This window comes from Sinohyriopsis cumingii, chromosome 15 (genome assembly GCF_028554795.1).
Source record: "Sinohyriopsis cumingii isolate HCF-2022 chromosome 15, ASM2855479v2, whole genome shotgun sequence".
Taxonomy (NCBI): Eukaryota; Metazoa; Mollusca; class Bivalvia; order Unionida; family Unionidae; genus Sinohyriopsis; species Sinohyriopsis cumingii.
In genome coordinates, this window is record NC_142975.1 from 93,293,865 (window position 1) to 93,321,787 (window position 27,923).

At 36.7% G+C, this 27,923-nt stretch overlaps 1 protein-coding gene across 1 annotated transcript; it reads right to left on the reverse strand.

Annotated features, from left to right (window-relative positions):
* Nucleotides 1-2,848: 2,848 nt before the first annotated feature.
* Nucleotides 2,849-26,461, reverse strand: LOC149782325 (cytochrome P450 2C23-like). Its single transcript, XM_089935113.1, has 4 exons — nucleotides 25,947-26,461; nucleotides 9,342-9,860; nucleotides 3,452-3,892; nucleotides 2,849-3,053 (listed from the first exon to the last, which is right to left on the reverse strand). Exons 1-4 carry the CDS (start codon nucleotides 26,302-26,304, stop codon nucleotides 2,857-2,859), a joined length of 1,515 nt encoding a protein of 504 aa, XP_089791239.1. The 5' UTR covers nucleotides 26,305-26,461; the 3' UTR covers nucleotides 2,849-2,856.
* Nucleotides 26,462-27,923: the final 1,462 nt, after the last annotated feature.

Genomic DNA, 27,923 nt, shown 5'->3' on the forward strand with positions numbered 1-27,923 from the left:
TAAAACATCAACCCATTGCCTCAAGATTTAATGGTGTGCGTGTATGTGTGTGTGTTGAAGAATCGTAATAATAGTTAAAAGGGTTAATAAAAAGATACGGAGACATTCTTTTGAAGCTCAATTAATCTCAATGAAAGTTTTAAAAGACATCACAGAAGTTCAGTTGTCTTGACGTCATGCCTATTTTGACAGGTATGGCTTTTTAATCTTTGTCCGGAGACCTCTCACCCTATCGCTACTCTTCGATGTTATCTTTTTATACGGACATTCGGAGGACTAATGCTTTTTCTACTGACATTGATAACAGGTTTCTTTCCCTTTACATCTATCTTCTTATCTCGTTACTTTGCAGGACTCTGAACAGAAGGTTGATTTGTGACTCTTCGTTCTCCTTCTTCAGAGTCTGAAACCTGAGTGAATTGTATAATCTTCAGGTGAGAAGATCTCTCTATATATACAATGAGCAAGAGTGTGTACAACTTAGTCAAATTAAATACTGGAATTAAACTGAAACTAATATACAATACCAGCGTGAAATCAGAAGAAGAGGTCAAGAGACTAACATAATGACCCTTCTTATGCTAACAAAAATGTTAGTCCAAGTACATTCCAGTGATTTGGAAGATGATACGAGTGAGCAGGAACCAACACCATCACCTTCTGTCACAAGAACAAGATAATTCATAACCGGAAACAAAGAAACTCATTCAGTGGATCTAATGATTATGTTCACACTCATTAAACGCAAAATGTGAGTTCCAAACGTTTAGCTCATTTGAACCAACAAGTGTGTACTTGGCAATTTAATAGAGTATTCGTTATGTTCATGTGTATATAGTGTTTGATGCATTTCATGAAGCAATTCATTTAATTCGTTTGTTAGTTGTTTGTTCCGCTGATAATTTTCAATCTTAACGCTTTTATTAAATATAATTCCCCGATTTATCTCTCTTTTGAATTATTTGAGTTCTCTACTAGCATACGGAGTATCCTTAGATTGGCTGTATCAGTGTATCTGCTTCTTGGTTTGTTCCAATCTTCACCATTGTTCTCTCTCTCTACGCAATGTCTTGAGTTTTGTCATACATTGTTCGTGCTTAAAAGATAGCAAGAATTGTTGAAGAGTTTCTTAAATTTAATTTCAATTTTTTTAAATATCTCAAACATTAAGGTTGTTTTTGTCAAGATCATGAGCAAGATTTACAATCTGATATATTTTTTTAATGGATTTCTTTATACACAACATCGTGACCTTCAAATGCAGAAACCATCACTGCTCTCAGACAATTGTCTTTTATTAAAGAGCAAAGAAATCACAGCAATATAAAGAAGGTTGATTAAACGGAACAAGGATTTTTTCGTAGGGACAATGACACTGCTTGATTTTGCACGACAACAAAAGTCACACGTATCTAGCAAATGAAGAATACTAATTAAAATTCAACATTTTAATTGCGAATGGAAAGTACAAAGAGATAAACGTCAGAAATATGACTCAGTAGAAGTCATAATAGACCGAAGAAAAAAAAATTGGAAAAAATATTAAATTTCTCAAAATGCTAGCACTGCTAAAATTTGTTAAGTCATTGTCGGATGTTTTACTGAGCAGTGTAACATTTGTGATTAGCATATTGCTTCAGATCCACAACTTATACAGTTTAGAAACTTAACTTAAAGAATACTAAATCGAAGTGACCTTCATACTACAATGAAATACATTATTTTAAACTAGGCACATCACAATCTGCAATGAGTGCTAGGTTGATGACATTTAAAAAAATGTCATTAGAAGAGAACCGAACAAAGTGATAGGCAAAGACATGTCGAAGATTCCGCACAAACGGTTTGAAAAATATTTGACAAAATATACTGGTAACTTTCTTCTTTGTGCGTTTGTGTCTTTAGTAAAAATCTAGTTGCAATAATTCACTATAGAGCAGTAGCCGCTTACAATGTCATAAATATGTTCATAGAACCTAGATTAGACACAAGTAAAGATCTCATCACCGATGAAATAACAGTCTTTAATGATGAACATGTTTCCCTCCTACGTCGACATTTTGGATACTTTAGAGTTGGAAAACGTCAAGAAACATGGGTTTACCCTGGTCCAATGGGCGGAAAAACTGAAAACGTAGTAACAATGACAACTGGTATTGCCCGAGGTTAATTTTGCAGCATGAATGCTGTGAGTTTAAACGATGATTTGAGCAATGAATTTCTTCATAAAACTGACAAATAATTGAATGCAAGACAGGTTCACACATGGTTTTCTTTCTCGAGAATTGAATATTATCATTTTTAACCATTACCCATTTATTTGTCTAAATCAATTTCATTGTATGCATGTTATTAGCTTCAGAGAACAATAACAAAGTTTTCAGAGCATTGATCATATGGCCAATGCGGAATATGTTTTACATTTTCAAACTGTATGTGTTACTGGTGGAAATTCGATCAATGTCAAAATCGGACCTGATGTTTGGCATATACATTTTCATGCTTCTAATCCCACTGCTATACAATCTTGGCATCTAAAAGCGTCAGCTACATTTATCTGCCATGTTTATAGTTTGTCATGTTGTAGCCGTCTCAAGGCCCAAAACTATCTCAACTTCAGAATACGCAAACAACATTTAACATCTATCTGATGGACACATAGTCTGCAAAACTCGTCAACAGTTGTTCATGCTGTGACAATAGGTTCCCCATGTCAAATAAATTATGTCACAATAATGGAGGTACATAGAAAACGAGGAAATAATAAACTTAATAACTCTGTATAATGTTACAACGTGATATAGGAAATCCAGACCAAGTCGTTCATACTGAACCTATACAAGAAACTGTTCGTGATCATGCTTTGTCATGTCTCCGAATAGCGCGAATGTAGAAAGGTTTAGGTGCATGAGTGCCTCTAAAAGTCCCGTCCACATCTTTAATATCAAGTATCTGTCCTTCTGGTGGCATCAGCTCAAAACGCTGGACAATAGCACTGACGAAAAGAAGTAGTTCCATTCTTGCCAACGACTCTCCCATACAGTTTCTTCTCCCTAGAAATTGAGAAAGTTTTAAAAGGCTTATTGTTAAACCTGCATGCTGTTCAACGCTAATGTTAATATAACAGTGTAGAACCTGATCTGCTTGCCCAGCAAAGCGACTAAAGCATTTTGCAGCAAAATGTCCAACACATGCACGTAAAGAAACACAACAAACCAACGATTCCTGCAATACAATTGTGTCTTTTGAAAACAATTTTCTCAGACAATTTATTAAGTTCTTTATTTTATCTTGAATATTATTTAAGATATATAAAGGTTTATACCCAAGATTGATAAAGGTCGTTATTTTGACCATTTCAAAAGATCGATTTGTTATCGTTCTTCATGGTTCAATGATATGACACAAAATAGGATGATTCAGATCTTTAAAAATACCAATCAAGCCTTACCAGTGAAGAACGGAATAAATTCATCTGGTTTTAACAGAGTTCCCTTGTCACTGACGAACCTCTCAGGTCTGAAGTTCTCAGGGTCACCCCAAATATTAGGGTCCGACAAAACCAAGTGTATGTCTGGAAAAAGTTGCATTCCTTTGGGAATGTGGTAACCCCGATAGGAAACACCCGTCACAGGAGCATGCGAAGCGCTTACAATAAGAATGCTGCTCATTCGCAACACTTCCATTATGAAAGCCTCGGTGTAAACCAGTTTCTGCTTATCCTGCATTGATGGAAGCCTTTCAGTTCCAACGCTTGCTTTGATTTCCTCAAAGATCCGACTTTGGATATCGGGTCTTGTTGCCAGGTAGAATGAAGCCCATGTGACTGCGGTAGATGTCGTCTCCGTTCCCGCAATAAATAGATCCATTACTATAGCCGCTAAATATTCTTCTGAAAGACAAACATAAAAAGAAATTATGTTCCCTTTTACAGGTATGTTTATATGTCAGAAATTACTCATCTTTCGCCAAAGACACGTAGTCCTGAAAACATTGGAAAGGTCTGTTCGTTTGTAATATGTATCGACGATAAGTTGTTCATTTTGTATTTTCATCAATATACAGCTTATAAAAATCTGATAGTGTATGGATGAATTTTCACACATAAATCCTTGTCTATATCAATACGTTCAGAGATCGGCCTATTTATAAAGGAATCATTTCGCTGTTTCGAGATTAATCTGCACTGACAGGTGAGATATCCTGTAAGAGATGTTTATTGGTGTGGACCCCTCTGCGCCCTCCACCTATGGATAAGATGACAAGCTATGATGGATCGTTAGTCCGAAAGATTTAAAGAATTGTATGTCTGCATGTTTACCCAACAGAGTATGTCCTTGTGTGTCTTACTGAAATAACCAAAATAAATTTAGAACATTTTGAAATTATTTTTGTGATTAATGATCTAACTACTGTTCAGGACCATATGTTGTTTCGTAAGGTTTGTACTTCCATGGTGCTTTTCGATGCCTTGCTGCTTTACTTAGTGATCCTTACCAGGGGTTAATGTAATTCCTCTGTATGCTATATGCGTGATGCTATAATGTAGTGTAATTATATTCCTGTGAACATGTAAGGATTAACTTAAAAGAAAGGATCAAATTAGTATAATAGTGTTTTTTATTTGTTTATTAGGAGACCTATCTACAAAAATGTAATATTAAATCTTGCTAGAAGGGCCCAGGATCCAAATGTGGATTTGACATTTTGCAAGCTCAATAATGGCCTCGGCCATATCTGTTTCCAAAATAGAGGTCGATCCCTTCATCCCTATGCCTCTTATCCCTATCTAAATATTATATGTTGCTATAATAGACAACAAAAAAAAAAATGAAAAAAAAAAAAAAGAAAAGGAAAGGAAAATTAAAAACAAAAATGGAAATAACAACAAAACAAGAAACCAGAATAAAAGGGTGCTATGTTAGATTAGGGGTTTACCAGAGAAGCATGGCTTGTTTTCAATACACTGAGTTAATATAGGCTTAGGTTCCATACTCTTCAACGACGGGTCAGCGCCTGTTATAATAGGTAACTGAAGATCTCGACCCATAACGGTTCGAAACAAAGTCGGCCAAGTACAGAATCACCTAATGCAAATTAAATAATGAAATCTGCACATTAAATACTTGCTCCATTACCGAGTTGGCTCACAACAAACTCGGTCTTACCATTGATCTTGTATATCATTGTAACACTTATTGGTACTGAAAAATAAATAGCAAACAATGTTCATTTCGGACCAAAGTTTCAAGTCGCGATCGTTGAATTTACTCTTGTATGCCTTCGACACATGTGATTATGCAAATTTGATGGGTTTCATTAAGCGTGAGAACAATCGCCTTCTTTTGTAAATGTGCATTTTGAGTACAAACAAAACAAAATGAATCAGCATTTCATCTTCGCAAAAATCGATATACATCCTGTCCTCCTCCTCTCCCTTTCGCAAAAAATGAAATGACCATATCAATGCAGCCATGAGTACTGACTATTGTGTGGAGGGTTCAAGAGTAGTAAGTGCAAAGCAGTATACATATGCTTGTGGTTCCTATAACTCATTCCAACACAGCTTGTAATACAGATTATATCATTTTGGTACCAAAATTTCGGTCTCCATGACAGTTATACTAACTTTGTTTACTCAGTGATGTATTTTGGTCAGAACTGGAAATGTAAACACAGTTTTTTTTTACAGCTTACTTGATATTCAGCCTTTGATTGAGAATAATTCAAACCTTTAGTCTTTATTTTAACAATTAAAAGATAACTGGTATCAATTGGCCTAGGAAATATGTACGTTTAAACACTACATCATTATAACTTCTGTAAATCGTTCATTCAAAATGTTTGATTATATTCATGACGATTAGTACACTCTTTTCCTGCAATGCAAGTTTTGATAGGATTATCACCTGATTAAAGATCAATAAAGCGGAAAAAATAAATGTGGTAATATTCATAATTTCCATTTTAATGTTAAAAATAAAACGTTGTTAAACATTCTCACGGTTATATCAGTGCCTAATTCTTTGATATTGATCATTGAAATAAAAAGTAAAAATATCGCATGCTTCGATTGTTTTGTCAACTGTGTACTCTTGGAGTGAATTAATTTGAATATTAACTTTGTCATGTAGGCGCATGCACTTAGATTAAATTAAATAATACTTGTTGTTCAAGAATGAAACATATTTACATCTTTACCAAATCCAATCCAGATTGTTAAATACTTAACACCTTAAATATCATCAGAAAAACGTGGACACGAAAAATGTTCACCCTATTTATAGGTTACTGCATTTGAATGGGAATATATGAACGAGTTTTTGGAATGGAAATACTGCACGACCTTGTAAATACATTATATCCATCCAACTAAACGAGTTCAAATTTTCCCATACAAATGATTGATTGGATTTACTTCGCGTCCGCCCAGCATGGCATGTGCGACGGTAATGCAGTAACCTTTTTATTATAAGCTTAAGAAAAATTATTCTACCTAATGCCTAATTATATTAAGAAAATTCACTATACGAAACAATGTAACTGAATGTATGCCGCATTCCAAACTAAATACACAAGCGCATATTCATCATTGCACAACACCCACATTATTACTGCGCACATAACTCCGTCCAGATAAATTTGGACTTAGTCGCGCGCTCGACACAACTTTCGGAAGAAAATGGCGTGTCTAGTTAAAATTGAAATTTGGAGTCATATTGTGAATGAATGCGCAATGCAACAACTTTTCCATTTGAATGAAGAGATTTTGGTGGGTTTTTTTTTTTTTTTTTTTGATTCTACGAAATTTCCTGATTATGGACTGGTATTATATGTAAAATTCCACATTAAACACATGGGATTGAAGAAGCGAGTGAGAAGCGTGTTGACATCTGCGAATATGATTCTGTTTCGGTCAGTGAATGTTTGAAATCATAACGTGGAAAAAATATGAAGTCTTTCAACTGCAATTATCAAAACAACGCTGTGGAATCTAATGTTTACTTCATTTTGAGGGCAGTAAGGAGGATGTAAATGTACTTACATTCGAAATTACAGTATAATGTCAAAATTTGTAATCAAGATTGAGAACCTATGACATGGCTCGTGTAATTCAGATATACAGAACTATGAAAGTACATTTCGAGGAAATTCAGGATGTAAAACTGTAAGTATATTTTTTTTTGCCATTCTTATCACCAGCTAAGAAAGACAGAATATGACTTGTCACTTGTATGTTAATTGTAAAGACCCTTTCTTCCGTGTGTTGTATAATGTAGCTAGCCTAAATCCAAAACATTGTATCAACAAATTTATCGCGGAATGTGCCAAAGCAGCTGGTATGTGGCAGTGCACGAAACATCTGTTTTAGTTCATTCAGAAACAAATTTAAACCAACGTAAAGCGCCTCTTTCGCGAGTGTACATGATTTGTTTACAAATCAAAAGTGCATGCCTCTGCGTCCATTGTTTGTTTACAACAGAAAGTAGTTCCTTTAAGCATGTAAATGCTATATGTGTATTGGCGCGCGAGTTCAGTATCGGGTAATACTGAACGATTCTGACAATGTAAAGTTAACGGAGAAAATATGAGCATATAATAATGGCTTTTAGAACACCTCATTTTGGTTCAAAGAAAGAGAACGTCGACAACTTACGGCTGATATTTAATTTACAGAATACGGATTGTAAGTGCGACAATAATCAAATTCACGCATGTGAACACGTGTTTACAATCACAAGAAGATGAGGAGACACGTGTTACATTCTACTCAGTTAACAACAAGCATAGCGACAGGAAAAAGTCAGTTTCAAAATTTTCATTATACAGAATATAAATTAATTAATTCTGGGTCGATTTGGGTAGGCCGAGTTCGTTATTGGCCTAGAACGTGAATGCATCGAGCAGTCCCGAATTGTTATTATACAATGCCTCAGAATACGTATGAATATTCATTAAGGTATAATTTCTCATTGTTCGTTTGCTGGCTCTGGCTTAATGAATATTCATATGTATTCTGAAGCATTGTATTATAACAATTCGGGACTGCTATGTGCATTGAATAGTCGGCCCATTCACGTTCTAGTTCAATAACGAACACGGTAACCCGAATCGACCCAGTTTAATTAATTTATATTCTGTGTAATGAAAATTTTGAAACTGCCTTTGTCCTGTCGCTATGCTTGTTGTTAACTGAGTAGAATGTAACACGTGTCTCCTCATCTTCTTGTGATTGTAAACACGTGTTCACATGCGTGAATCTGATTACTGACGCACTTACCATCCGATTTATGTAAATTAAATATCAGCTGTAGGTAATCGACATCCTGTTTTCATTGACCCAAAATAAGGTGATATAAGAGTCCACAGGATGAACAGTTTTCGTCTTGGCATTTTTCTGACTTTATTTAAGGTGTCAAGAATTCAACAATCAGGATGGAATTAGTTTGGTAAAGTTGTAAATATTTTTCATTGTAGAACAGCAAGTATTATTTAATTTAATCTAAGTACATGCGACAAATTTAACACACATTAATTCACTCCAAGAGTACACAGTTGACAAAACAATCGAAACATTCGATATTTTTACTTCTTATTTCAGTGATCAATCGTAAATGAATTAGTCACTGACACAACCGTGAGAATGTTTAGCGACCTTAAATTTTTAACATTACAATGCAAATTATATTTATTACAGGGACCCCGTGACCCAGTGGTCTAAAGAGCTCCCATCACAGATCACTGCCGTCTCACCCCTGTCTGTGTGGGTTCGAGTCTCTGGCTCGGCCAATTTGGATATGTGTGAAAGCTTACCGGTAGCTTCTCGTTGGTCGGTGGTGCTTTCCGGGGTTTTCTCGGTTCTTCCTACACCATTAATACTGGCCACCATGTATAGCCTATCGTGTGCTGAAAAATGGCGTTAAACTCTACAACAACAGCAACAACAACAACAATAACAGCCCCCAATGCTGAATTCCTTCGGGCGCCCATGAACAAGCATGAAAGATAGAACAGGTACCATTAATGGATTTGACATCTGAGTGTTCTTCTTCATGCACTAGCATATATAATTAATCTTTTAATTATAATTCCTTCTCCGAAAGGGAAATGTTTCTCTTAATATGGACAACTAATAATGGATACCACCACCTTCGAATAAAGAACACCTACTTATAAAGGACGATGTTCTGGAAATAAAACTATTCTGGTACATAAATGGTATTGTTCCTACTAAGAAGTACACCTGGTCGTATAGGACAAAGGTTATTAGTTTATACTGTTATTTTATTTTTTAAATTGACAGTAACATTTTTGTGATTAAATATTAAATATTTCCTTACTTGTAAAAATATTCTTTTCTCCGTCGCTCTGTTTCTTCATTTGCGATATAAAAGCATCGATAAAATCATCGATATTTCCTTCATCGAATTTGGTCATGTGTTCCTCAATGAGTTCATTCACAAAGTCTTTGACCACTTGAATTTTTCGACTTAGGTTTTTGATCCCAAAAAAATCTCCTGGGACGAATCTTAATACGGGCATGAACATAACTGGAGATCCAGCTGAGACGTAATGTAGAAAGGAATTCAATCCATCCATAAGTGTTTTAAACCTAGGATTATCGTGGCTGAAATGGCCACCGAAAACGAGATGCGAAATCACATTTCCGACACTTGTCTGAATAGGGGCCATCATTTGGAACGGTTCTTGCTTGAATCCTTCTATTTCAGATAGAAAGAGCTTCACTTCCGTGTGAATTTTCTCTTCAAGCTTGGACTTTCCAAGTCCAAAATTTCTAAGTGTCACGAGAATGAATTTCCTTTGGTTCTTCCATACGTCTCCAGAAACTGCTATGATACCTGTAAAAAAATCAAGCAATAACTACTCTTTGAGCTTTTGATTGATAAACAAATGTTGTATATGTCTGTACAGAAGACAACCATATCTAACAAACCGAAATATTCCGTCTCCTCGGGTTTCCTTACGAAGGCTTGAAATTTAGAAAAAAAACAAATTTACTGTTTAAATTAACTGAAAATTATCTGAATAATTTTTTTAAGGTTATACAAGCTGGGTAGTAATCTCAATAGATTGAAGAACTACCACAATTACCCCAAATAACTCATTTTACCAATTTATAAAAACTATTTATAGGATATTCATAAGAAGTTATCAGATATGAATGAAATGTTTTAACAAACAAAGAAGCAACAATACAAAAGCCCAGAAAATAAACATATTCTGGTGAACTTAAGTACTTTGGATGTGAAATATTTTTTTTCCACACAAAGTACACAAGCGTCATATTTTTATGTACTACCTTGTTTTCCTAAGGATGTAAGAGAGTATTATCGATTTTATTTACTTATAATTTTACTTCTACATTTACATTTACTGTATATATTCTTTTATAGATTGGATCTAACCTCACACTGCTCAGACCCAGACCTGCGGTCAAATATTGCGACAACGGAGAGGGATCTGTGCACTTTTTAGAAGTGCAAGATCAAGAAGCAACATAGATTCTTATATACCTGTGCGTTATGTGATGGAAGTTCGGATCTAGGCTATTTGCAGTTTGTCCGATTTATATGCGAGCCAATACGATAATATATGCTGAGTACTTTTCAGTATCTCTTCATACGGAAGAGAGACAATAACGTGAACGGTCAGCATAAACATTGGGATTTATTTGCTTCATGATATTTCTGGAAAATGTAATACAAAAGTCACATAAATATTGTAAACATGTCCATAATATATCTTATATAATTACTGCTGTTTCGTAGAAGATCATTGGCCCATCATTTTCTTCATTATATACACATTTGATATTATTGCTAATCTGGTGATTGTTAATCATGTTCAATCCATTTTTCTATACCGCATACCCAAACCTGAAGTGTTTTACGAATTTCATTGACGTCTGTACATCGATATTTTTCAATTTACAGAATCGAACATGAAAAGCTCCTAGTTTGTTTTGAATTCCATTTATACGGTATACTGTACATGCTAAACATAGGGAAAGCACAAAGGATTTGCCACATAATAAGTCCAAAACCCACAAGCGTTTTGTTCAGAGTCCGGGTAAACTAATCCGATTGATATTGGATATGAATATGTCTTGGTCTAAAAGCCTGTACGTATATCTACATTATGTATTTTGTGTTCACTCCGTCGACTCGAAACAAAGCACGCATGCTGTTTCCTGTATTTTGGTCACATACAAAAACGTTCGTCACTTGAGAAATTACATTTTAACGCTATCCAAGTTAATGGCTTTGAATCCGATGCATGCTATAGTATTTAAAATCACTTCAGTACACTGTTTTGCAGGTTTATTAAATAAATATTGTGTTGAATCTTCGTTTGATATAAATACATTTGTGCTTTTTCTGAATGAAATTGATGATATTTGTCGGATAATGGATAGTCTTTCTTTCCAAAACTCAATCGTCGAATACTTTCTATCTTTCCTGTCAAATCTTCCAAAAGCTTTTTGAGCGTTGTTCTCAAATCATTCAACAGCTATAATTTGTTGCTCGCCAAGGCTCCCAAAAGGTATGTTTTTGTACTCATTATTTTTTCCAGTAATAAAATCCACTATATATATATATCAATATATATATATATATATATATATATATATATATATATATATATATATATATATATATATATATATATATATATATATATATATATATATAGATAGATAGATAGATAGATAGATAGATAGATAGATATATAATGTTGACTTGGTTACAAACTAAAATGGTACTTTAAGATTTCTTATAGGTTTAGCCAATGTTGCATTATAGGTTTATATGTTTAGAACTTATTGCATTATTGGTTTATATGTTTAGACGCTATTGCGTTTTATGTTTATATGTTTAGACACTGTTGCAGTATAGGTTTATATGTTTAGATACTGTTGTATTATAGGTTTATATGTTTAGACACTGTTACAGTATATGTTTATATGTGTAGACACTGTTGCTTTATAGGTTTATAAGTTTAAACACTGTTTCAGTATAGGTTTATATGTTTAGACAATATTGTATTATAGGTTTATATATTTATACACTATTGCATTATAGGTTTATATGTCTAGACACTATTGCATTATAAATTTATAGGCTTAGACAATGTTGCAGTATAGGTTTATATGTTTAGACACTGTTGCATTATTTATATCTGCATTAGTCTCCAGGCACTTTAAAAATGTTGATATTTACTCGTGAGCTAGGAATTCTGAAAAGGATAGATTGAAAAACGTAAGTTTTTTTTTTCACGTAAAAAGAAATAAGAAATTTATCTAACCTGTACGAAGAATCTACGGCCACAACATGAGTATGATTTTGTCTCTATTAATAATGTAAACGTACGTGGCCGTGTGGTCTAATTGTTAAGTCCAGGTTGCCGATCTTTAAATCAAACATGGGTCGCATATTACGCATATATTAAGTCTTATCCAAGTTTTATTGAAGAACTGAGCACCAATATCCACGACACGAAGAGGAAACTATATATATATATATATATATATATATATATATATATATATATATATATATATATATATATATATATATATATATATATATATATATATATATATATATATATACAATAAACTGGCAGCGAACAGTGCACAACTAGTATCTGACTAGCTCGTTGTCGTTGCATCTTATTGAATCCCTGTGACACGAGATCCCTTGCTGAATCCAGCGCACTGGAAAGGACTGTAGTTCGCGATATAAATAAATTGTATGTTTTATATATAGAGAGAGTGCATCACATTGGTCTTCTTCTCTTCCTCAACTTTCTTCTGACTTCTGGACCGTAAATGAGGACTCGCTTCAGACAACCGTGTCTCCATACATAAATAATTATTTTCCAAATGCTTATATCGGTGATCCGGATGATTGTCCATTATGATTTCGCTATACATGGGTAAGTAGGTGTGCAACAGCATCGACGATACGAGGGTAGATAATTCAACATTAGTTCACATGTTGTGACGAGAACAGGTGAAGGGAATGAAGTGAACTGTGGTTACTTATAGTGGAAGAGCGGATCGAAACAGATTGAGTTTTTAGACAAATCCTAACACGCACTGCAAAATAGAATTACAGGTCAGAGTCTGTATTCCAGTCCTAAGAGAGCTGACTGTGAGTTCACATTCTCTATATAGGTGCGCTAGCATCTGTGCGCAGTGAATCAATGCGACAGAGTTTTCAAACATGACGGTAATTAGGAAGACGATGAATTGGAGTGCACCGGCCGTGGAGACGAGAAGCGATGGTATAGCAGTGGCTACCAAAGTCAACACAGGCATACTTCCAGACCAGACCGATTTTAATTGGCATTTAGTGGATATTCTATCTTCTTCCCAAGAATTTGTTCCGATATTTGCACCTTCGACACCTTCTCCTTCCTTACCACACGTCAAAGATTTTAAACAGAGACAGAAAAAAGAATTTGAAAAATTGTACGGTAGCAGAAATAAGTAGAACAAACATTTCTACTTCAACATCAATAGCGAGAAGAAGAAGAAGCAGGAAGTGAACGGCAGGAATAAGAGGAATCAGTAGTGAAGAAAGAAAAACCTAAGAGAGAAGAAGAACAGTGAAAGCCAAACGTTGACGCTACTTTTATACAGTTTGGCAGCATCAAGGAGTCTGAAACAAATGTATCACACTTTCTTAATACGACCCAATAGAAAACGACCTTTCCGACCCAAACAGCCCAACCCTGATATATCCACCCTAGTGATTTATACAATATCACTGACTTGTTCAAAGTCCAGAAAAAGGCCTTGGCCGTGGCAAACGGATAAAGGAGTTACAGTTGATTACGTCCCATTCCTGAGTGTTTGTTTTAAAAAGTAGTCACCCAACGGTTCTTTTCAAGGCCACTCACTTCTCTTGAATAGACATGGTATTCATTTTGCCAAATTCATTTAGAACTCAAAATCCTTATTTTGCCTATGATAAATGTGTGTGAATGCGTGAGTGTAGTTCCTTATTTAAAAAAAGCCGAACAAACAGACAATAACGTTTTCTGTCTGGTGTATTCTGGTGCAAAATTTTCAATCCAATTCACAAAACAACACTTGAAAAAGTTCATAGACTTCTTCTGCATCTTTGTTCACTTTCTCCTATTTGAATTTCATCACTTTCATAGGTTTTTCGCCTCTTCTTCCTAACGTTCGTCTCGTCTTCTTTTCTTCTCTTTTGTTTGTTGTCTTGCTGGAGTTGTCATGGTTCTTCATTTTGGGAGGGTACCTCTTCCTTTTCTTGTTCAGAACTCCTCTCTTCCTCTTGCTCCTGTTGTTTCTTAAAACTTTCTGAAGACCAGTGTCCTTTATCTTGACAATGATAACAGGTATCTTGACTTTTGTCTCTTCTGACACCTGTATTGCTTTTTGACGATCTGGACATTATGTAGACCAATGCCCTCTCATTTTACAAATATTGCATGTATCTTGATTTTTATCTTGAAAGGAGGGGAAGGAAACCGTCGGATTGTCTGTAGAAACATTTCGTATGACACCTCTTAAAGCTCTGATCAGAAGTTCGATTTGTGTTGGCTCTTCCATCGCTCTGGTAGGATCGAGAGTGAAATGAGTACTGGTAAGGAAGACATGGACCCTTTATATATGAAAGACACTAGTCTGACATTGATATAGGGACTCAAAGCGTTTAAAATGTAGTCATATGACCTTCTGCAGTCAAGATGGAACGAGCGCATTTTTTCGTGGAGAAAGGAGAAGAAAGTTACAGGCAGAAACGTGATGTATCGCCTGGCGCAGTAGCTGAGGTCTTGGCTCAAATTCACGCCACGGATTTTTAAGATGACATGATTAAGCTCGAATCCAGACCCAGAGAGTCTACACCCAACCAAAGTCCACCACAGCCACCAGTAAAGCCTTTAAAGTACTAACACATTCGAGCGACGGAAAAGTGCTTGTATACGACATTTTGAACATCGGCCTACACGTATACGGTGAAGTTTAAAGTTTTAGTCCGACGTACCGCTGCAGAAAGCAGAAGAGGTCATCGGCGATATATGGGATTTTTTGTTAACCACACTGAAACAGCAACGTGAAGCTACCTTTTCGTCACGACAGTTTGCAGTTCCCCGTTTGGATCGAGTTTATCAGCCCAGCAGAATTAACTCCTTTCGAAGTCATGGACAAGATTCAACACGTGCAACAATCACCGATGCAAAAGCGATACTGTTAAAGACCCACGTGTCTCTTCCCAAAGGAACCGGACAACACAAATTGTTGTTATTGGTGGACGACCTTCTCTGCATCAAGACTAGTCTTGCTCAAATTAACAATATTCAACACCGGGTGTGTTTACTCTGTGGCATCGTGGTTGGACGAACGTATGCCGACCAGAACGACAAGGCATAATGTAAAAGATATGGGAGAACATTCGAGATCAAACCAAGCCAAACAACAAAGAGAAGCAGAAGAACTGTTACAGCAAGCAGGACAATCCAAAGACTCTCGGTTGCATTCCAGAAAGGCAAAAATAGCCAGAAGTCTTGGCTCCATTCTAAACCTTGAAAGTGCATCCTCAAGAAGTGCGGAGACCTCTGTTGTTTCGTAGCAAACATTTCGCGATGAACGTTTCGATGCCATTACCCGTATCACCGCATTCCTTGGATACAGCTATTATTATGAAAAATGTGACTATGGCTATAGCAACCGAGAGCAACACCAGCATTGCATATCGAAATGTTTAGGATATTTGGCCTCTCAATCCTGTCTGGACGAAGGAAATGAATGAGTGCTTTGTACTGCTTGTCAGCGCACTTTTATCAGCCCTGCCTGTTACAAACAACCTCTAAAGTCGCGCGGTTCACATAAGAAAATTGCTTGTCAACTGCTGAGATTGTGTCCTACTTGTGGACAAGGAATACGTATCAATAGTGCTACATTCAAACATACCATTCCAAGCAAGAGGAAGAAGATGACAACAAGAAGAAAGGGAATCTCCTCTTTTCGATTTCGAACGCATGCAAGAGACGGCATTCACTTCCTGATTTCTGTGTGGCTCATCCAAGGTGCGAGAAGTGCATACAAGAGCCTCTCTCTTTTCATTTCATTCAAAGTAGCATGATTCCTGGAGGACGTGAAAAAATATTTAAAGGAACAAACACGCTATCCGATTTCGCCCGGTGGATCTTAGACCCCATCGACAAGATGCGGAGCCAATAGGACATCCAACATTATGGAGATTGTCATCACCATGCCACGGTAATGACCCACAATTTATCGGGCTATGATGGATAATTTCTTTTGAGACACTATACGGAATAAAGTACCGAAAGTCATAAAGTGACTTTGGATGGAGCCAAAAAAACGTTTGGAGTGACATAAATGGCCAAGGGATATTTCAGCACGTTTTCAATACCGAAGCCAATCAACACACTGTTATACCCCATTTACCCGAGGTTCACTACTACGACCCCGACAACATGCGCAGCGAACAACGAGAAGCTTTCTATGCTTGGTACTATATTCAGGCATCGAACCCCATCTGTTTTCTGGAAGAATTGTGACAGTAATGTTATTCCGACGTAGAAATGTTTCGGTGTTGCTGTGGGAAGTTTCTAAAACTGTTCATTGAACACGGAGGGATCGATCCTTTCAAGGAAGCCAGCACCATTGCAAAGTCGAGAGATGGTCACAATACAAGTGAAACGCAATGAAGAATTGCATCCGTTACATCACCAAAGTTTAAACCACTGGTACGTGAATACTCTACGAGGACTGATTCAGATGAACGTGTGCCAGCGATCAGACATTCTTAAACTGTACGTGGCAAGAAGGATTGGTTTGTTGTGGCTCATTTTTTTTACTACAAGGTAGTCATACTGAACGAATTCCAGAAGAAGAGTTAGATGATTACCAAAATCTTTTACACGATATAAGCTTAGTTCAACAGGGAAATTTTGAGCAGAGTGTGATGTGCAAGTTAGTGTCTAAACCATTTAGATTTGACACCAGAGTACAATCATCTCTCCGTAGAAAGTACACATATTGCCTCCAACCAAAGGAGGTATAAAAATGGCCTACCATGCCACATCTTTATCAGTGGTGATGCAACATATTCCGTTAAGGAAATCAATCAGAGTATTCAAACGGTTGAGGATTACCAACATTTATTACGAGAGCTGTGTCCATTGAATTGGGGCGACGTGTGGTGTATCTCTTAGTCACTTGCCTTCTGTGATTTCATTTAACACCTGATTCATCGTTGGCTTGGTACGTTCTCTACTGTACCAAACATAAAACATGATGGTGTTTCCTTTAAATGTCCTCGAGAAACTCGTTTTGTTACAAGCTTGGTGCTTTCATTTACAAACTTCACCACCTCTGAAGAAATGTTTCTTCGTGAAATTTTAGTCCCTCCGGATGCTTACGGAGATGTGTGTATAGTTTATGACTCAATCTCACTGAAAGAAATGTACGTGACTGGAAAAGTTGAGGTTTAGAGGATTGGACAAAATAAGTGGTTTACACTGGACGATATATGTGTTAGACATTCAAAGAAAAATGTGAACTTAAAGTGTCCAGTAAAAAAGTAACTTTTTAACATGTGTCAGTGATAGTGTCAGAAGAAGAAGAACCCGACACCGAGGACAACCACTCCCTTCAGGACAGGACGGTCTTTGACATTCCCGAAAGACCTTTCTGGGAGGACCCTGTGTGACTCTCCACAATGTAGAGACTGTAAGAACATTACACACTGACCCATACGTTGGTCATCAAAAGCATGTGATTTGTATATATTCCACTGTGCTCGCCTTGATATGAATTTTGTCGTTGTACTTCATCCTTTGGCTTTTATGTATTTTTGTCTTTCGTGTTGTTCCATTTTAAACATGTTGTGAAAAAACGTGTCCTCAAAAAGTATAAAAACTCTTGCCTTGTTTGTCTTCGTGTCACAAGTGACATTCCCTGCAGAATGGATACCTCTGCTGTCTCCCCCCCCCCACCCTCTTCCTCCACTTTCAGAGTCATCGACGAACACTTATGTCGTGCCAGTTGGGAGGCCTTGTATCTTCGCCATCCCTTAATATATTAATTGCCGGACATAGTGGTTCAGGTAAAACCGAATTCGTCAAACGTTTCATCGAATATAAACATCATTTGATCGATCGTCCAACTCAGCGAATCGTGTGGTGTTACAAAGAGTGCTAATCGGCGTAGAGTCTCATGCGAGAAAGTCAAGCCGGTTCCGTCGTGTTTGTGGAGGGCATTCCTGGCGAAGACGACGAGATTGTGTCTGACACCAGTCAAACACATATGGTCATCTTCGACGACATGATAGGACAAGACGGAGAATAGATCAAACTTTGGTTTACGCACAAAGGGAATCATCGTAATGCCAGTGTCACTAACATCACACAAAATGTGTTTCAACAAAGTAAAGCCCATCGAACCATCAATCTCAATGCTTATTATGCGGTTTTGATTAAAAAAGCCTTAGAGATAAACAGCGAGTGCAAATCTTATCCAAACAGTTAGGAACGCCTTGGCTGACTCGTGCGTATGACGATGCCACTCAAACCAAACACGCCCATTTCACCCGTGGATTTAAAACCCACCACCCCGAGATCTGGGACAAAATAGTCCGTTCCCCAATTGGGAAATCACGGTGAAACTCCATTGTCGAAAACGATTTATCAGTTACGTATCAAGTGTACCGAGGAGTCGCTCAACACCGAGGAGATGGTTTAGTGGATATGATAAAATCGGCCTTTCGTTCAGAGGTCTCCGTTTTGAAACCGATGGTGACACTAGGATTGCACGCCTTGAAAGAAACCGAATTGACACACGTCAAAGAAGTTTTCAAAAGTTTCATCATCGATAAACAGAAACCCCCAAAAAAGCTTACTTGAAAGCAGGAAAGCTTAAAACGGGCAAAGACATTTTGGGTCAACGAAAACTCCAATAAATGGCATGGACAGTGCAGAGTCAGGCAGTTCTGCTACCCTGATGCCACAGCAAGGACAAGACAGAAAGAGACGACGTAGACACCCTTTTAGGGGCCTTCACACCCTCAGAGCTAAAAAAAAGCTAAGAAAAGAAGAACTGTCAGAGACTTTGATTACAAAATACAAATCACTGGGAGAAATAAAGAAAGGAAGAAAATGATGCACCGAGAGTATTGCGTCTGTTCCATGTCGGAACTGGATATGTCTGCCATGCCTCCTTAAATGGAACATTCGCGGAAAATCTTTTTGAGTGTCAGCACTACAATGAGTCCAAGAATGAAGTCAGTCGAGATGACAGAAAACCTTGTGTGCGTAACCTTTCGAACCTGACTATAGTGACTATAAGAAGAAATACTTGAGATCGTACTTAACCTTTGTACGAAGCCACGGGACAGTTAGGGACCAACACCAGTAACGGTATTACGTATGAGGATTATGCAGAAGGTTACACTTTGTGATCCTTTGATTTTACTTCAGACCAAGGCAGCGACGAGGGACGTTTTTATCCTATAAAGAAGCAGTGTTGCATCAGTTATATAAAGACTTGCTTGATCATTTCTCTCCTCCTTTGCTGGTTCCCGAGATCCGTCACATCGATCCTCTCTTGTCTTAGAGAGACGAAGCGAAGAAACGGTTACTTGTCATAGATTTTCAAGCGAACGGTTCAGATTCAATTGATGACTTATAAGTGCCTGTATATAAAATCAACAAGACCAAAATGGATACCTGGGAATATTATTATATCTTGAACCTCAGTTCGGACATTGCTTCTTGGAATCCTGTCATGTGTGCTAAAGATGAACTGCCTCATCGCAAGCCTCAAGACCATGAAGATTATGTCATCAACATTGATGACAATAATCTCCTAGGAACCCACTGGACAGACGTATACGTTCCCCGTGATGGTTGTGTGGAGTATTTCGATCCGTATGGATTGCCACCTTTCGAAGACGACATCATAGACTTTATGATAAGAAATGCCCAGACGACACGAATCAATAATGTAAAATTACAAGGCAGAGATTTCATAGTGTGTGTACAATATTGTGTGTATTTTCTTCATCAGCGCAGTCTTGTATATTCATTAGAACATTTAGTGACTTATTTTGATCGTCACTCTTCTAGAAACGATGACAAAGTAGATCGTTGGATTTGTGACCATGATGGCTATCTTTTGTCTTTATTTAGCGTACATCGTTGATCCAATGCATTCCATTCGTGGAAATCTCACTTCACTTCACAACATTGTCAACCTTGCACAAAATAATTTGTTTGCTTTATTGTTGATTGCTAACTGAAGGTCATTTGAATAAAAATGTTGTGTTTAAAAACAAACTGTGTATGTCTTTTGATATTTTAAAAATATACATGGTCTTTGACTTCTCTCTATCCCTCATCCTGAAATCAACAATCATAGCGTTCCGACCAAACAAAACATAATAGAATTGTAGGGATTATTTCTATGGTGTCCTCGCTAGAGCGATAAAACGCGAAGCAGTCTCTAATCTAACTATCCATTGTTGACTCATCCTCCTATGAATATGTGTATAACACTAGCCAAGCGGAACGAAGCTTACGTGAATTTACATCGTGTCAGGCAAAGCCTGATACCCAAACCTGAAGAGAGAGAATGTCAGAATCTTGAAAGTGACCGACGACCTGATTGGAGAGCTCTTCAGAGAAGAAATCAAGAAAGAAAATGAAGAATGGACGGAGAAGTACAGACTTCATAAGCAAAGAGAACAGAGAGAACAGCAGCAGCAACACCAGTAACCAGACAGAGGATTTGGCGACTGCCGTGTAGACGAGAAAGAGTTCTGCTTTTCTTTCCGAAGAATCCGGCCCTATCCTGCGAAAAAGCTTGCCGCCAGAACGTGGAAGCAATCTTATACGACAAACGATTGACATAACTTCAGGTTGACAACAAACAGCTCTTTTCAGGGCTACCTAATACTCTAGAAAAGAGATACTAGTTGAATTTCCAATTGTAGTTAAAAAATAGAACTGTGTCAACAGGCACTTCATTTTTTTTTGTTATATCTTAAAATAATAGAAGTGTGCCTATAAGCAATTCATTTCTTTGTTTTATGTAAAAACAGAAGTGTGTCGATAAGCAGCTCGTTTACGTAGCTTGTCAAAATATAGTCTGTCAGGTTTTGTTTGCAGTTAGTATTTGTAATTAAAAAAGTGAGTGAGTGTTTCTTTAAGGTCCGCACATTCCCTGTTATTGTGGGTTTGTAAGTTTTGCTAACAGGGGATGTTCTCCTTCACGTCCGCGCTTCACAAATATAACGCGAAAACATTCGTCACTCTGGCATCCCGTCATTGATTCGTGAACTACAAAGAATGAGTAACATAATTGCAAAATTGCTTGAACTCCAAGTGCAACTAGAATATGCCAGGCGCTTCTTGGATGTGCTTGCCATGGAGGCAATCAAGGAAATTGCAAGATTCGAGGAGGGAGGAAGAGGAGAGGAAAAAGAAAAGGATAAGGAAAATATAATACTTCCTCACCTCATGCTAAGGCCTCGGTATGAGGTCAAGCTTGCGGTGAGGACGCCTCCACAACCTGTACGACGGCAGCTACAGCCACATCCACAACTTCCATAGCAGTCACAACAACCACTACAACTAGTACCAGCACCGCTGCCACTACATGCACTGTGTGGCAAAGGATCAGGAGGAAAGTCTTCACTATTCCACAAAGTGACAACTAGGATGAGGAGGCCACTCATCCCCTTTCTGCGCTTCCAACTTCTCAAATCAACTGGATCAACAATAAGAGCCGTCGATGCGTCTGTGGTGTTCGGCCTGCGAGGTGTGACCATTAACCACGTGCATATGGAGTTCAAAACAACAGCCTTTCTCAGGGCTACACAATAACTCTAGAAAAGAGACAATTCAAGATGCCAATTTGTGTGAATGTGATTAAGTGTGACTATAAACACTCACTACTTCTCTGATGTGATTATGTGTCTGTGTGTGTATGTGTGTTTGTTTGCATGCGTTCGCGAACGTTTGTGTGGAAAGTAGACATTTTTTTCCCAGTTCCTTTCTGTCGATAGCATATTTTGGTGTTTGTGGATGGTATATAGTATATTTTTTCTTCTTCATATGTGTGGATAGTATTTGTGCGATTGTTTTTTGTTCTTCTTCTACACGTGTGCGGATAGAAGATTTTAGGGTTTGTGGATAGTTTATACTAGTCCTTTCTTTTTACCGTGTGTGGATTGTATATGTGGGATTGTCTTTTTCTTCTTCTTTCGGTGTGTGGAAAGTAGATTTCGGCTTTGTATGAACTCACGTACGTTTGCATGGATAGTGGATAATATGTGATGTGAGTGTAAAGGGTGTTTTCCCTTACGACCTTGCTTGAGAAATATGAAGTCAAGCGCTCGTAATTTGCTCCATTCAACATTGAATACTCAAAGAAAATGGAAAGTAATAATTTGGACAAAATGATCAAGCTGCAAGAAATGGTTGGTTATATTGGGATGTTGGCGGAAATGATGGTGAGATTGGAGGATGGTTATGGTTATTCTCACCACCGTCTTAAATTGGAGATAAACAATATAGGGAAGGCAAAGGAAAAATTAGAAGAAATGAGATAGAAGGAAAAAATAAGAAAATGAGGATGATGATGACATAACACTAATGAGTGAGAGGATTGAAAGAATAGAAAAGGTAGAGGAAAATAAAAAGAGGAAAAAGAGGAGGAGGAAAGCGAAAAGCAGAAAGAGGAAAAGAGTCAGAAGAAGAAAACAAAGAGTGCAGGGCAGAAAATAAGAAGCTGGTGGAGTAATAGAAGGAATTTGAAGAAGAAAAGTAAAGTTATTTTCTGGGCCACTAATTTGCCTCGTAAAGACTGGCTTTTTTGCCTATTTTTTTTTAAAAAGTGTTATACATGTGTTTACCTAAAACACCACTTATTCAGGTCATCCACTTGCCACTTTGTTGCCAATAGCTAGTAGCGTGACGTCACCCACCTGTTCGTTTTCCTCCTTGTCCCTACAAATGCCCGATACTTGTTTTTGTTCCTCTTTAGATCCAACCATGTTAAAATTCCACATGTTCAACTTCCATTGTCCCTATACATCCTGTCCCTATATCGCCCCAGGGTATATTTTAATCGTAAGTCACATTCTCCCTATAAATCTTGGGGGGATTTTAATAATAAGTCGACTTGTCCCTATATAGCCCCCGTTAACTACTGATGTCACAATGAAAGCTAATCATACTGATAAACAAATTCGTTAAACCATCGATTGTGACGATCACACTCGACGCGCTCTTTTGCTGACCCAAGTTTAGTTTATGGCTACAGTTCTAAAGGTCCATAGTGATAGATAATTTTCGTCTGGAACATTCGTGGTGAAATTTCATGTGCAGAACAATTAATAATCTGGATCGAATAGATTTTGTTTACATAAAATTATTGTTAAATTTTAAAATAACTATTTATATTTAATTTAAAATGAGTAAATGTTCATACATGACCCATGTGACTTGTATTACAGGCATAATCAATAATTAATGCCAATAATATTATCGTATCGATTAGATACCTTTTAATTCGTACTCAACGATTTGAATCTAGTTTCGTGGGTAAACGGCACCCACCTATTTGCCTCCATGCACCAGTCCATATTCCATCACGTCTACGCATACATCAAAACGCAATGATGCAACCGTGCTATCAGACACACTCTCATGGCATCCTAGTAATACAGTCGACTCCACTTAACTGCACATCGGTTAACTGCACGATCCAGAGAACTGCACATAGTCACGCCGGTCCCGTTTTTTCCCAATGCTTTTCAATGGGAACAAACTTCGGATAACTGCACTTCGCTTAAATACACACTCGGGATAATAGCACGATACATTTTCTGCCCGTGGCACATTATTCAATACAATTTTACTCCAGTTAACTGCACAATGTATAGTCAAGATCAGTTATTGCCAATCCACTGCAGTAGAGCTTCAAAGAAGTCGACAATTAAGCCGGTAAATGCGACTTCGTAAATAATTGACATGTAAAGGACGCCATAGGTGGTAGATATGGTAGATACGTGTATATCCCCGCCCACCAAGGAGCAATAGCGTGGGGAACAATCATAGTACAGCATGGGAAACATTGCTCTAAACCGTGATTTCAACTATAGACAATCATCGGATGTTCAACCTTGAATTTATGAGCGTTTATTTTACAGTCTAAAATGACTAGTCGCAAGTGTAAATCCCTGACGTTAGTTCAAAGGTTTGAGTTCATAAAATGCGTTGAGAACAACAGAAGTCATGCCTCTGTTGCATTTGAGTTCGGTTTTGGTCACAGTGTGATTTCGCGAATCCACAAGAACAAGGAGAAGGTCATTGAAGACTGACAAAGTAACAGCAATCCTTCTCAGAAGCGCAAACGAGGTGGCAAGTCCGAAGATGTTGAAGAAGCGCTGTTACAATGGTTTGCTCAAGCTCGCAGTCGACAAATTCCGATAAGTGGACGACTGTTTCTTGAAAAAGCTAATCAATTGGCTAATTATTCGGGTTTGCATGATTTCTAAGCTACAAATGGATGGTTGAAAAGATGTAAAATGCACAACGGAATTCAATTTAAACGACAACACGGTGAAAAACAGGATGCAGACGTCTTTGGAGCTGTAAGATGGGTAATTGAAGTTCTACGAGAAATCGTTAAAGACTACCAACCAAAAGACATCTTCAATGCCGATGAAACTGGGTTGTACTGGCGTGCGTTACCTGATGAGACTTTTGTCTTTCAAAGGAGCATAAGCACCGGGATGTAAGATTGCCAAAGATCGTTTGACAATTTTGTTTGCATGCAATATGGATGGTAGCGAAAAATTAAATGCCTTGGTGATTGGCAAAAGCAAATCCCCTCTATGTTTTAAGAATTTGAAAAAGCTGTCCGTACAGTACATATAATTCTCATGTATCTACACAATCATACCGGAACAATACGAAATAAATCGAGGTATATAAGATTTAATTACATTGAATTACAAATATATATATTGAACTAGTCCCTAAATTACCTTACATTCCAAGCAAAATATTCTTAATATTTCACTGGATAGAAATAATTTCATTACCGCGCTGATCACAAGAGAATCGTGAAAATCGAAGTTATTCTTAGATGCTGACTTGGTAAAAAATGTAAAAATGCCCATTTCCCGATACAGACGAATCCAGTCGAACTCATGTAAGGCACGAATTATTATTTTTTCTTAAAGTGCTATTTTACTTTGAATTGTGAATGAGAGTTATTTATTTATATTTCCTGTAGCACCAAGTGATTTATATACAGTTCAAATCCAAACAAAGCGCGAATTGTTTGTTCTTGATGTGCAATTTAACTTAGATTTTCTGTGTGAATAATCACAAGACGCGGAAAACACAAACGGCAAACCGCGGACATAACTCGTGATCCCTAAGAAAATGCTATTTCAGTATGTTATAAAGAATAAACTTTCCTTGACACTCGTGAAAATCCCGAGGTTTCACCCACTCGATGAAATGTGTTATTCTGTCCTTACAAGCAAGCATTCTCTCTCCCACTCTTTCTCTGTCTGTCTGTCTATCTATCTGTCTCTGTCTGTCTGTCTGTCTCTCTCTCTCTCTCGCACACACACACACACACACACACATATATATATATATATATATATATATATATATATATATATATATATATATATATATATATATATATATATGTATATATATATATATATATATATAGAGAGAGAGAGAGAGAGAGAGGGAGAGGGAGAGACAGACAGAGAGAGACAGAGAGAGAGACAGAGAGAGACGTGTTAGTGTATGTATCTAGCTGTCAATGAATCAAACAATATATCTATCTATCTATCTATCTATCTATCGAGAGAGAGAGAGAGAGAGACCTTTTCCGCCATTAAGAATTATTATCGGAAGTATGGCAGCTGGTCTGTCCGAAAATTCTACCCCACGTTTGATGAAGAGCTCTCTTATGGCGTCATAACCACAGACGACAATCGTTGGAATGGGTCCCAAGTACAATTTGTAGATGTCACCATATCTCTTTTGTAGCCTTCTTAGACATATTCTTAAATCGGGGTCGGCAGTCAGCTCCATCACATTACCCACCAGAGGTATCCAGGCGGGCCCTGGGGGCATTTTGCCATGATAGCGATTTCTAAAGAATAAGATTGCGAGAAAACTAACAACAAGGAATCCAATTGATGTGGAAAGTATATCAAGTCCAAAGAGCCTTGAAGACATTGTACTGATACTCCAATGTTAATTTACAACCAAGACAATTCGAAAAGATCCGAGTTACACAATGAATTAAATAGGTGAGGTTTGTATTATTTAAGCTGCAAATATCTTCACAATCTTAAATTCACAACATATATCTCTAATGACATTCACCATTACATCGAACTGAACAACTTGACTAACTCGAAGTTACAAATCGTCTGCTGCGTACCGTAGCAACACTGACTTGTATACGAAATGGTAATGTACAGTCAGCAATTCTGGTCAGTCCATGACATTGATTGCACCCATGTGCGCATGCCTGTCGAACAAAAAGTGAGACGCATTGTTGTTGGAATGTTTATATTTTAGATTAGTTGTTAACGCCAGTTTTTAGTAAAACAAATTTAGAAACAGCATTAATAAACCGTGCATTCATAATGATATTATTCATTTTTAACCAACAATTTAGTTTAGGAAGGTAGTGTGGTTAATATTGCTGTTCTTTGCTTTTCTCTAAATATCGAAGATACTTTTATAAACAAAAATAACCGCAACGTTTTGTAACATTTATATAATAATAATAATACTAATAATAATAACTTTATTTGAAGAGGGTAACACAATTAGCTGAAGTACAAATCTATCATATAAAGGAATGTATTTATTCTAACAGCATCTCTCTAGCCATTGGGATATTGGGTTTGGAAGAAAGAAATAGTGTGGGCATATTTAATATCAGCTGGAATACCATTCCAGAGCAAAGTTCCTGAGTATTGGAAACTGTTTTTGAATAATCTCTTATTTGGTTTGAAAAATTTATCGCAGATGTGGAGTATTACCATTTAGCCTATAATGGAATAGCGATTGTAAATATTCAGGAGCACTTTAATGTGGCTTTTCTCAACCGGAGTCGGTCTTTTATATAATATTAAATATTCTTTTATTATTGTAATATTTTAATTTATATCATATTAAATATTCTACTTCATCTACTTTGTTACATTTATTAATAATTGCCTGTCCTGTTCTAAGCGATGATTGAATACGAACATGCATATTGTACAATATTATATATATATATATATATATATATATATATATATATATATATATATATATATATATATATATATATATATATATATATATATATATATATGAATGAATGAATGAACGCCTCACATTCCAGATTGTGTCTGCTACAAAATGTAGCTGTATGTTTATTATGGCTATTCATAATCACTTTTGCATATTGATAAGTTGATTGTTTTCAGTTTTTAGTTTCTACCTTTCTTCACAATGATTAAATCAATAGAATAACACTTATGATTTAAACATGAACGATGGTATAAAGGATAAACGTATGTATATATATATATATATATATATATATATATATATATATATATATATATATATATATATATATATATATATATATATATGTGTGTGTGTGTGTGTGAGACAGAGAGTCAGTGTTTGGACATTTTCAAATTTAATTATTAATAATCGATTTTTAGAAGATTATAGTATGTTTATTCTTGTAGGATTTAACGCCATTTTTCAGCACACGTTCTATATATACATGGCGGCCAGTATTATGGTAGAGGAAGAACCCGGGAAAACCTCCGGGAAGAACA

What these genes read in the sequence shown, in the direction of transcription:
- LOC149782325 (XM_089935113.1), bottom strand. Translation starts at nt 26,304, where the DNA reads ATGTCTTCAAGGCTCTTTGGACTTGATATACTTTCCACATCAATTGGA. An exon ending in AGAAAAGAATATTTTTACAA is followed by an intron (nt 3,893 to 9,341) that starts GTAAGGAAATAT and finishes TTTGTCTTTCAG; the next exon opens with AAGAATATTTAGCGGCTATA. An exon ending in ATTTATTCCGTTCTTCACTG is followed by an intron (nt 3,054 to 3,451) that starts GTAAGGCTTGAT and finishes CTCAATTTCTAG; the next exon opens with GGAGAAGAAACTGTATGGGA.